The sequence below is a fragment of the Dermacentor andersoni genome, chromosome 1, assembly GCF_023375885.2.
Source record: "Dermacentor andersoni chromosome 1, qqDerAnde1_hic_scaffold, whole genome shotgun sequence".
In the NCBI taxonomy this organism is placed as follows: domain Eukaryota; kingdom Metazoa; phylum Arthropoda; class Arachnida; order Ixodida; family Ixodidae; genus Dermacentor; species Dermacentor andersoni.
The window spans coordinates 379,242,824-379,255,674 of NC_092814.1; the positions used below are offsets into that span (position 1 = coordinate 379,242,824).

The 12,851-nt window shown below is 46.5% G+C and overlaps 1 protein-coding gene across 2 annotated transcripts in view; it reads left to right on the forward strand.

Moving 5' to 3' along the window:
* The first annotated feature begins 4,338 nt into the window (after nucleotides 1-4,338).
* LOC126518735 (SEC14-like protein 2) overlaps nucleotides 4,339-12,851 on the forward strand; it is a 71,591-nt gene continuing 63,078 nt past the window's right edge. The window contains exons 1-2 of one of the 2 annotated variants that reach the window (XM_050168503.3): nucleotides 4,339-5,051; nucleotides 11,042-11,111. In XM_050168503.3, the coding sequence (XP_050024460.2) occupies nucleotides 4,998-5,051; nucleotides 11,042-11,111 (124 nt within the window). In that variant the 5' untranslated portion in view covers nucleotides 4,339-4,997. The remainder of the gene's footprint in view (nucleotides 5,052-11,041; nucleotides 11,112-12,851) is intronic. The other variant, XM_050168504.3, reaches the window with a different exon arrangement.

Here is a 12,851-nt window from a genome sequence, read left to right on the forward strand (position 1 = left end):
GACACACATCTCGAACGCATCTCAGCGATTCTTGACTTGGGCTGCCGGGCTGTGCTTCAGTGGAATTCTTCAAAGTGCCATTTTGGCAGTCGCAACATTACGGTCCTTGACCATATTGAGAATGCTGCCAGTGTACAACCTCACCCATAGAAAATTCGAGCCGTGAAAGATTTCCCTGTGCCCAAGTCTGCGGAAGATATTTCCACCTTTGTAGGGCTCTGCTCCTATTTTCGCTGGCTTGCGAAGAATTTTGCATTCACTCCAAGACCGCTCACAGATCTTGAACAAAACGCCTCTTTTACCTGGGCTCCAGCACAAGCCCCCGCTTTCTCCAAGCTCCCCACATTACTCACAGCGGCCCCTATTTTGGCCCACTTAAGCCCATAAGCCCCAACCGAAGCGTGCACTGATGCGAGTAGTTACGGCGCTATATTGGCCCAACGTCAACGTGCAGCAAACTGCGTCATCGCTTATGCCAGTAGGCGGCTGGCCGCATAGGAGCGGAATTACTCGTTTACATAACATGAGTACCATGCTCTTTTCTGGGCAGTTGCAAAATTTCACCCCTATTTATTCAGCTGACCTCCGAGCACAATGCTGTTATTTGGCTCGCCTCATTAAGAGGAAGCTTTACCTCGGGCCCAACTGCGACGCGGCTATTCAAATACATGTAAAACGCGAAAACATTTTTCTGAGATAGCCTATGGACCGATTTTAATGAAATTTCTTGCAGCTGAGAGAGCAAGTTAAATTATAGTGACTGTTGCAAGCGAAACTTCGATTTAGGGCCTGAACTTTGTTAAACAAATTTTCGAAAATTTGAAAGTTTGGAAAGAATAGAAGCACGAAGTTTACTTATTTATAGCTCTGAATCAAGAACAGATATAGCGGTTCTGCAAACGGCACCCACTAGACCATTGAACGTGCACAAATTTGACATGTCATTTTATATCTAACGGGAATTTGTTACGTTGTATAAAAGGGCTGTTGAAAAGCTGTATTTCCATATTACTAAATTTTTGAGATTCATATATAACATATGAATTTTGTCCGCTTTAGATGTACTATTAGACGCAATTCACAGAATTGTGATACAATTTTTCATTGCTGAGTTAGAGTTGTAAACTTGATAGTCTCGTTTCCTGAAAATTTTCTATTTTTGCTACTTTTTAATAAAAAATTCCAGACCTAAACTAACAATTCAAAACTAACAGTCACTATATTTTAAGTTTTTCGTTTAAATGCAACAAACCTCGTCAAATTTGGTGCAGTGGCTGCCGAGAAAAATGAATTATCGTTTTACATGTATGTAGATAGGAGCGCCCGAGCTAAAGCTTCCTATTAAAAATCCCACAGGCAGACTCACTCGCACCCACTACGCCTGCAAGAGTGCTCATATTCGGGCATATACAAGACAGGGAGTCTGCACAAAGAAGCGGATTGTTTATCCCGCGACCTCGGGGCCGAGTGTGGCTCTTCATGCACTCAATCCGTCGACTGCGTCTTTTCCGGGACTCAGTTACTTAACATTGGCGACGAGCAGCGGCAGGATGCCAACTTAAGTCAAGTTTACTAGCAGCGGTTATGGTCTCCTAGTGACGGGTCTGTGCGCATGTTTATTCTTAAGGACAACTTATGTCGGGGTAACGTGTACCCGGACTTTCCGGATATTATCCTAGTTATAACACCATACCAGCACTGCACAGTTCTTGAACTTGATCACGCCTCAACCGCTGGCCACCTTGGTGCTTCTCGCACAAATGACCGCAAGCGCCAACGCTTCTATTTGCCTGTCCTAGCCCGCTCAGTGCAGCGTTATATCAGCGCCTGCGAGCTCTGTCTACGCCGAAAGAAACCGTCTATGCTTCCTGCCGGGTATCTTCTGCCCATCGACTTCCCGCCTAAGCCATTCTTCCGGGTCGGCTTGCACCTTCTCAGTCCTTTTCCTGCATCTGCTTCAGGAAACAAGTGGGTTGCTGCCGCTGCCGACTACGCGACGCGCTGTGCAATGACACGAGCGCTGGCGATCAGTTGTGCTACGGACGTGGCGGAATTTCTCCTCCGTGACGTAATTATAATACACGGCGACTCAGCCCAATTTCTGACCTGCCGAGGGCGCAGCTACCTGTCTAAAGTCTGCGACATTATCCTTCGTTGCTGCTCCACGACGCTCAGTATCACCCCATCATACTATCCTCCGACCAAAGGGCTCACCGAGCGCTTCAATCGGACCCTAACAGACAAGCTTTCAAAGCACTTGTCGGCTCAAGAACGTGATTGAAACCTTGCACTGACATAGGTGACATTCGCATATAATTCTTGCCGCCACGACACTGCTGGATAGTCCCCATTTTACCTTTTGCTCGGACGTGAACCAACTTTACCATTGGATACATCCTTCCCCTGCTGCTTCTACTAGTCTATGTACGTCGTGCTATTACCCGGGCTGATTGCGCACGGAAGATAGCCCGTAGTAGACTTGTTGCTTCCCAAGACAATCAGAAGCTCCTTTACAACCAGCGGCACCGCGGCAAGCGTTTGACTCCTAGTGCCGTCGTGCTACTTTGGTCACCATCGCGACATGTGGGGCTTTCTGAAAAGCTCCTTCCTCGCTAGACGGGCCCATACCACGTCCTTCGACAAGTGGCTGATGTCACGTATGAGATTGTGTCTGCCGGTGGCATTACATCTTCCGTTCTGTTGTCCAGCTGCGTCGTCTACGCTTCTGGCATTGCCGCCCTTCTTCTGCTGCGGGTTCTTAGTGGCGCCGGGTTGGTGCTTCTGCTACCGCGAGTCATGCTACGCGCTGCTCGAAGACGATGATGTGCACCCTTAGATTTAGTAGGACGCAACCATAAGCGCCCACTGCTGATCTGATGACGACGACGTGCCTTGCTTGACGCTGGCTGGCTTCCATGCTGGCCTGTGCTTACTAGCCTTGTAAATACACGCTGTAAGTAGTTTCACGCTTACTATGTCCCTCTCCTTCCATGCAACAATATCATCCACGTAACCCGACCAAATCGCGTTACCTCTGACAGGCGATCCTCAAAGCAATCCATTCAAAACTAAACAACGACACGAAATACGCGGGAACATCACACGATAACACACTTGCGCACGTGCAACCGCTCGTTGCGAATCCTTGGTATAGCTGCAATGAGACCACATTGGCTTCTGGTTTACAGAAAGCGTTTACAGAAATATATTCGGTTCCTTTCTCTCACGCAAGAAAAGATAGTAAATAAAAACGGCGTAGCGGACCCGATTGCGAGCACCACACACAGTGGCCGCGAATTGTATTTCGTGAAGATATAGCGTGTGTAAGGAGTTGTCTTGGGAAAACCGCAAACACAGAAGTTTTTCCGCAGTTACCAACTTCCTTTGTTTTGAAGGTAGCGGAAATGAAGGGCACCAACACGGTGCTTTATTTGAGCGCCAGCGGCAAAACTACGAGTCCCTCGTACACGTCAGCTGCACTCTCCCGGAAGAACGCGCAACTGTATTTGGTGCCCCACTGCAATGCCCATTGAAGGTGCTGTGGAAATTTGGCAAATAAATAAACGAATATGTCCTTGTAGCTGCGCCATTGCAGAGTATGTTGCTGCTGACGTATGTATTTTTTACTACTCCTTGTCTTGCAACATGTGTGATGACAGGTGCTCGGGATCACGTCGCGCAGTTATTCTGCCTTTAGACCTAGGCTACTGGACAATGTTCGAAATAAAGTGCAATTGAAATTGAAAAAATAACATAAATTGTTGTGTTACACCACGTCAAAATTAGGTCACGTAGAACATCGGTGCTTGGTAGAGTTGGGCGCATTACAAATTTGTCGATTGTTTGTAGTACTCGACTAGTGGCGGCCCTGACGCACAGGCGGCCTTCACTGCATTCTCCTACGATTTGAGAACGTATCATTTTCCGTCTTAACAAAGCATTTTTTGAGTACGCTAAAATTATGAACGCGTGAAGCATCTGCCGCCGCAAATCGTCCTTAGTTACCCCTCTGCCAAACATTTCTTTTAATTTATGGGTTTTCACGTGCCAAAAACACGATCTGATTACGAGGCACGCCGTAGTGCGGGACTGCGGATTAATTTTGACCACCTGCAGTTCTTTAATGTGCACCTAAATCTAAGTACAAGGGTGTTTTTGCAATTTGCCCGCATCACAATGCGGCGGCCCTGGCCGTGAATTCATCCTGCAACCTCATGCTTAGCATCGCAACGCCGTAGCCACTAAGCAACCACGGCGGGTTTATGCCAAACATGCTTCTCAATGCAGCTTGTAATAGCATCCGGTCCCATTCAAAATTGTGCAGCTAATGATAATTGGAGACCTGCAGAATTATGAAAGAAGAAAATCAACTTCAGAATTGTGATGACAGTGCTGATGGATAAGAAGGATAAGGAGCCATTGGAATGGTACGCTAATAATAAAGTGCTTGGTGCTCGCCTGCTTAAACAGTTTGCTCTTCCCCACCGGCTTGCGCAACTGCAGTCTGTCGCTTAGCGTCACGTCTCAGCGACTCTCGAGAACAACAAGTCCCTGTCGCCTGAGGGGAGCAGAGGTGAGGGGGACGCTCAGCGAGAATATCGTTTTTTTTTTTTTGCCTACTACTTCCTCATGAACACTGCCCCCGGTTTTTTTTTTACCAACTTTCACTCAGTATTGCACAACATTAGAGGAGGAAAGTGGAAACAGCATTCTGCCCACGCAGCAGGCGCCGCTTGGAGTGCGTGCGTGTAGACATTGAGAGGCAATTATCATCACGGCGTACGCCATTGAACGACACCAAGCGTACACCGGTCAGGCACGCGTCCCGCCGCCTTCCTTCCTTCCCTCTCACAGCGAGCGTTGGTGCTCCCGGCGTGGGAGAGGAGGGTGCGCTGTGGCGCCATTTTCCGCGTGAAACCAAAACCTCGTGCGAGAGACAGACGCCGCGCGCCACGATTATCGACTGGACGTGCTGATCCGACCCTCAGCCGCGCGTCATGAGCGGTTACCTGCAGGACCTCGATAAACGCCAGCGCAGTGCTCTGGAGCAGGTAAGCTGTGTGTGTCCATCATACCATTGTTCGGCGAAGTGAAGCGCCATTTATGGCCCGCGGTAGTTTTGCCCCTGAGAGAACAGAACGAGCACCAGCGATGCAGCCGGCAGGTTCTCGGGCGACGCCTTCGACATGTTTGCAATTCTAGTGCAGCAGGGAAGAGACGGCGAAGCCACGAAAAACGCCTCCTGCAGCGCTACATCTGTAGGAAATTTTTATATATAACGGCATATATACGCACACACCTATATCTTATTATACCAGGTTTTCATAGAATTGAATATTTTACTTTTTTATTCGGCTGTGAGACTTCCGTCTTTAAAGGTAGGGTTCTGGTAGAGGCGGAAATTGCATGCCGGCGCGAAACGTCCTAATGTCCAGGCAGCTAAATAACAAGATGCAGTAATTAACTTTTCCTAATTATTCAGGTTGGTGCACATGGTAGAAGTGCGGAATTCAAGCCGAAAAGTTGTCATTTCTGCCTAGCAGACATTCCAGGTGCAGCGCCACTTTCTAGATATCTGTATGCGCTGTAAAGTGTATTGACGGTCCAGTTAACAGTTGAGCAAGAGCAAGAGGAGCAAGAGCCCCTGTCAGGCCATATGGCCTAACAGGGGGCTCTTGCTCCTCTTGTTCTTGCTCAGCTCTTCTTTCCTCTTTCTGCAATGAAGAAAAAAATAAACTTCAAATTTCAAAAAAAAAAAAAAAACAGGAAGCGCACCTTTAGCAGTTGTGGGCGAACATAACTACTTTGTCATGGCATTTTTAAGCAAACCTGGGGAGAAGTATGTCGAAAACGGTGCGATATAGTCTTACGATTTCTGCGAAGGAGGCGTAACTTGACTACTGCTTTGTTAATTTCGTGAAGCGCCATTTGAACCTCCGGCAGCCGTGCACTCTGAGTGCCTATATCTCTGTGGCTGTCAAATACACATTTTTCGTGCAACGTACACAAAGTAAAGTACACATCTTGTCATGACCGATGTACAGTAAGCTATGGTTGAAGATCAGTTAGCTCATAGCGACATGCTTTTTTGGCCTTTATTTTCATGCGAGCGAACGTCTAATGGCAGGCACAAAAATATTAATTTGAACAAAGGATGCCAAAAATATCTAAAATTATTTATATATTCACTGACTGCTTAATTATTCAGTCGAATAATTAATCATTCAAATGATTAAGCGTGGCGGTGTATTATGATAAGGGGTAGAAGGCGTAGGGCGAGGCGCTATGAGTCTGCTCATGGCCTTCACCTTTGGCATATTGAGCTAGTTGAAGAACTTCTTAAGTGTGGTTGCGGGAGTATTGCCTACTTCATCTAGGCTGATTAGTCTGTAGGCGCCGAGTTTACTGACTGCAGATGAAACGTCCGGGCAGCCCGACGAGACGCTTAGCAGACGAGATAAGGCATAACTGCGAGTCGGTCCAGTTGGAACATATTCATTATTTAAAAACTGTTTGCGCGCAAACAAACAGGGACAAAGAAGAGAAGCAAGACAAGGAAGAGCGCTTTCTAACAACTGGTTTTATTTTCTAAGAACTTGCTGCTTAAATATATACCCACAGATCTGCGCGATCTAGTCAAGCAGAGCACGCCTATAGCCCATATAATACTTGAGATAAAATGCCGTGGACCAAAGCCACCCGGTCAACATAAAAACATCAAGGCGCATGTAACAAGCACTTACGATGAAAATACGTTAAAGATGTGATGACAACAGCGAATTTTCTTTATCCAGCAATGAAACAGAAGGATGGCTGATGCATTTTTTCTTTTGTTTTTCAATCCAGTGCACTTCCACAATTTCTCTCGCGGTTTGATTCCTATGCCTATACAAAATTTCGGGGCTACTAAAACACGGTGAGCAATCGTGTTTTTGACAATGCATAGCCAAATGCGTACCAGGGCGACCTTTCAGACTATATAAGCGTTCTCTTAGTCTCGTGTTGATGCATCTCGAAGTGTGCCCTACGTATACATGGCCACACGTCATAGGAATCTGATAAACAACGTTTTTCACGCAATCAACAAATTGGTTCTTACGCGGATGTCTAACGCTACATTCATTCTTTGCATCATCCTTTCTTCCGAGCTTATTTTTATCCTTAGAACACACACTACCTATTTTGTTTTTTGCCGGAAACACCACTTTTACTTCGCAACTACCAGCCACCTTTTTAAGTCTAAGGCCGTGAACATACGGAATCAGTGTAACCTTGGAAGCCAAATCCTTCTGCCTTTGATTCTTTGTGCATTGTTCTTTATTCTGTTTAAGTTTTTTCATTAGTCTATCGCATGACGCCAGCATCACAGCGAGTGGGTACCCAGCCTTTCTCGACCTATCAACTTGCTCAAGGAATGCAAAGTTTACAGTGTGGTGACATGACTTCATCAACGCTGACCGGAAACATGAAATGACTATCCAATTCTTCACAAGCCTGGGATGGTTTGAGGCATAGTTCATTAGCGGTTTTCCAGCTCGGGGTGAGAATGACCAACACACATGTTCCGGTAGAAATTCCAACTTCACATCAATAAACTGTAGCTTATTATCTACCGGCTAGACTTGCGCGATCCAGCTAGATCTGCGCCATCTTGACTAGATAGCGCAGATCTGTGGGTATTTAAGCAGGAAGTTCTTCGAAAATAAAACCAGTTGTTAGAAAGCGCTCGTCCTTGTGTGCTCCTCTTCTTTGTCCCTGTTTGTTTGCGCACAAAAAGTTTTTAAATAATGACATGAGGCAGCCGTTGTTGGTGCAAGTAGCCAGTTATCAGTCGAGACACTGGTGAGCGGCGCTGGATCGCACATGCTGTCGGCGGTCAGCGTGGATGTGAGTCAGTGCAGGCGCTGGAGTTTGCTATCAAGGAAGCCATCCACGGCATCTGGATACCGTGTACAGAGGTCAAGCCACTTGTATATACAACGCGCTCCTGACGGTCAAAGCCAGAGTATGAGGCAACCAGCAGTGCGAGAAAAGACATTTCGTAAACATAGCCGCGCACGTTGACATCTAGCCGGGTTCGCATCACGTGTCGTCGCTAAATTCCGCCAGCGCAAACCGGAGCGGGTGACCCGCGCGTTCTGTAGACAAGTGTCTTGACCTCCGTACGTCTGCAGCAATACGCGCGCCGGCGTTATCCGCTGTCAAGGCGTCGTCTCAGCCGACACGCAGCAGTCGAGATAAGGCAGCTATTGTTGGTATGAGCAGCCTTTGGTATGGCCAGTAGAGACGGACGTCATCAATTGATATTGATAAGGTGTAACGTACCAAAACAGCGTCGGTGCTATGACGCACAGCTTGCGTCGCACTTAACACGAACGCTCCTGATGCACCTTTCTGCTTCACCTTCGGAAAATGCTGGAAATGCCTTCTTCACGGGACTTAAAAGGCGCATTAGAAAAATGGACCTTCCTTCCGAAGCGCTCGATGCTTGCTCGTTGCAGCCTACTTTTGCTAAAATTTCTCCTCTAGAAATGTGCCATCATTCTTCGAGTTAAGTCTTTGAGCAGCTGTGTACCATAGTGGAAGGCTGCAGTTCTATCTGGCCACCTCGGCCCGTTTCGCAAAAATGTATTATGCTAGAATTGTTCTTAAAAAAAAACTTCAGGCATGCCTTATAATCATATTGTGGTTAAACTTGAGCCAGTGGTGGACATATCATTAGCGAAGGCGACCGGCCAGTAGCAAAGAGAACTTACGAAAGGAAAGCTTTTCGAATTCGCCCACGTTCTTGCATGTCGACACGCCATAACGCGGCCACCGAGGTCGAGTTTTAAAAGCGGGACCGTTTTCTTAGTAGCTGTATACCACAGCCAGTGCACTATACCCTGGAACGTTCGCATAAAGTCCAGAGACCTGCTTCTTTACCTTAAACGGTAAAACAACTAGATTTCTCACTTTGCACTCCTCTGTTGCTCAAGTGTCGCGGAAAGATCGTATTCTAGGATTGTCTGGGTTTTTCGATGTCAAACTTATCAAGGCTAGTTGCATGGCTTTAAAGAAAAAGCGCGAGGTTGCCTTGGAAATAGCGAACACATATTTCGTATAACGTGTAATCGCACGTGTAATGCTGAAGATGTGAGTTCGGCTCCATCCTGCGGCAAGTTGTCTTTTCCCTCACTTTCCCGTTTCCTTAATGTTCCTGCATTTCAATGAAAAGTAACGATTTATCTCACCCCCGTGTTTCCCCGGATCCAGTGTCTGATGACTTCGCGCGGTTGTGACCGCTAAAATAACAGTGTTGTGTGCGTTACTTCCTCGAGCACCCCAAACACATCCTTAAGACGCCACTTAAGGCAGGGACATACAGAGAACAAAGGACATGTGCTGCTGTCCCGTGTTCTTTTGTTTGTCCGTGTGTTAATTGCTGCTGTTCAAGACGGGTCGTTACCACGGAAAACCAAAACACGAAGATTAGAGCCTCAGTCTTGACGAAACACGCTCTGGTAAATTTCGCGTGTGTCTAAATAAACAGGTCTGCTTATTACCCTATAGTGTTAGTCATCGTCAGCGCGTATCAAATCCGGCAGTCTATGGCGGGACCATACCAAAGCCCCATCCTACCCCAATTCGTTGCCATGCCCGATCGTTCTAAAATTGCCTCAAGGCATTGCTGTTCAGCTGCTGTGGGGCGGCACCTGGCGCCTCGCTTCGAAAGAAAGCGAACACACGTTGCCGAAGTAACGAGCAGATGCTTCAACTTTGTGCGCGTTTCCTTGCACAGGGAACGCAAAGGCACACATCCTGCACTTCTAGCACACCGCATGCCATTCAGTTCAGAATGTCTCCTAATTTCCAAAATGTAAGCGAAAAATGTATGACACGGCGTATTAGTATTCCAACTATCGGATACCAATCGAATAGTCATGGCTATTCAATTCATATTCGATTTGCGAATTCATTGTTCCAGATTATAAAAAAAGCTCGTCTCTGTTCGAATACACGGAATGACAACCCTTTCTTGGAATCTCGAGGCAGAAAATCCTGTGCAAGAAGGCATTGTTCCCAATGACTCTGCAGGAGATCCCAGGTTGTGGGGGAGCGCCGAGGCGCGACTCCCTGAGCGAAAGCCGCGATATTGCTGACTGCTCAGTCTTTTGCAGTCCTTCCTTAGGAATGCATCGCTTTTTACAAAAGTGCCAATTCTGGTCTCAATTTAGGCCACAAAAAGAGCTATTGCTCAGTCCCGCCGTGTTTTCATCAGTATAAGATAATGCGTAATGCTGTATTATTGCACTAATCTCCATCTACCAACACAACTCTACGTGCACTGGTGAGGTGAACACTCCGGTGAGCTGCTCTTGGGTCGTTTCACTGCTTCAATGCGGCGCTGCACCAGGTAAATGAAAGCAATTGTTTCCCTTGCACGAGTTCTTCGGTTGACCGTATGAACACCCAGTTATGAATGGCATATTCCATCCATGCGTCGAATGATGCAAATAAGCTTCTTCCTTTCTTTCTTACCGCGCGTAATTCATGCAAACATTTCGTTTTGCTTTGTTTAGGAACGATAAATTATTCGGCGTTCAATTGATATTAAACAGTCGTCTTCCTCAAATATTCGTTCTGGGTGCGATTAGGAAATTTGACGCGCGGGACGGTGCGCCGGCATTTGGCGTGGAAGCCCCAGGATTCTGGCCGGTAAGCACAGCCGTAACAACAACAAAAAAAAAACGAACGCGAAATGCTGCTAGTTGGCACACTAACATTATCGCCATTTGACGGACACTGCAGGGTGAACTCGTCGCGCCAGCAAGTTGCAATTATCACTGCCTTGTACTTGCCACCTGCATCCTATTGTGAGGGCAATCACCGCCTAATCCTCTGTCGCATTCAACGGCAGTGCGTCGCTGAAGTCTGTAGTGCAGTTGCACTGGTAGTTGTTCGAAATAATTCGGCAACATGCCACTAGCGCAATTATCCAGCACTCGAGAAGCAGACACACTGCAGACACCAAAAAATGCTGGACAACAACTTGCCGCAGTTTCGCACGGCGGTGGCGGATGTCCGGCGCCCGGAGGACACCGACGCCTACTTGCTGCGATGGTTGCGAGGTGAGCACTACCGTGCTGTCAATCCTTATTTTACCCTGTAAAAAAAAATAACTGAAAAATACCACAACGGAAAACAGGACTTTCATTTTATTTTATTTGATTACAGTTTTGAGCCGAAACTTCATGCATCGTTTGGTTTACAATATCTTTCTTTTTTTCCTGTATATGTTGAATGATAGTTTTTTTCTTGATCTTAACAGAATTTGTCCTAATAGAGTAAAGGGAAAGATGCTCCGTGTATTCTGAGAACGAAATATATTTTATTCATTTTTTTATTATCCACGATTCAAATTTGTAGGCAGTTTCACTACCGGCGTAAGTGAAGGCAGACAGATGTCATGTACTTGATCCGGTTAGCCTCAATTTCTACATCTGCTGGACAGGCCAGCCCCACCACTCAGAGAATGGCTGCACAGTGTATACTGTTAAAGTTGATGCTTGGATGCGTAGCGTAATGCCAGGCGTCAAGTCACCAATTGTTCTATCATTTCCCATGTGCTGTATGTAACCTGATTGTCGCTGCTTGTTTTATCCGCTGCAACGGCATCGTTGCACTTGACGCTGTCGTACTGCTCGATTAGTGCAGTCGTGAGTGGTATGTCACTCCTACAAGAGTAACTTTTTTTTTGTAAAGTGACGGGAAGAGTCATTAACAGAAACTGTATGTGAAGCTTCACAGAATCTTAGAAACAGAAAACAGAAGAGAGAAAGGAATGTACGGAACAAAAATTGCGAAACTTTCCTCGTTTTTTTTTGTTTTTTTTTAATTTCACAGCGTATGCCTAATTGAAACGCGTGCAAAGTAAAGGCGTGCCTTCGCTTTAGACGGGGCTTGCCCTTCGTTCTGTAGACTTCTATTGAGAGTCCTCAAGTCACGTTAGTTTCAGCTTTCTTCATTGTGCAAGTCGGTTTGAAATCCGCCGGAGAAACAATGTCAAATCTTGCTCAAGTCGCCCCATTCTTTCTCTTATTTTCAATCAGAAAAGGAAAGCTAAACCACCTATCGCACATGCGGACGCTTTTACTCATTGTTTTAAAAAGGCTTGTCAAGGCATGTCTCCATCAGGGATTCAGTAAAGAGAACCTGTACGACAGATGTATCGATGCAGTATGCTGTAGTTGTCGGTTGACGAAGGTTGACGTAGCCGGTTGACGAGAACCGGCTATTCCATCACGCCGTTAAACAGTGAAGCTACCCTTTTCCGCATAGAAAACGCCCGCGCGCTCTATGGATGCAGCGTTTCACACAAAAAATAGTCACAGCGTCCTATTCCTAATAAATGTTATCTAATAATCTGTCGTGTGGCGTGATTTCTCCGGTGATTTCGGCACACCTTAGGCCTGTACGTAACTTGGATCTGACCTTGAGCACTCAGTATCAGAGAGACGAAAGAAAGAATAAAAAAGTTGGCGTGAGAATCAACCTCCAGTTGAAGTCGACGAATGACAAAGTCTTCCAGAGCGAGCTGTGCGTGAGCTACCGGCGGAGTAACTGCTTACCGCACTTTTAACGCGTCACTCCTCGGGTGAATGGTTTAGGAGTAGCGTCGGAGTCGAATTCGCTTTCTACTGCACTATCTTCGGAATCAGCCCAAATATTGAGCTATGATGGCGGGTTCAGTAATTTAAATATTTTCGCGATTTACCACGTCAAAACTACGTTCTGATATGAGGTACGCCGATGTGCGCCTGGTTTTGAACTGCATATATTTGCAGACGTTGTCGCCTTAGGCTCCCGCA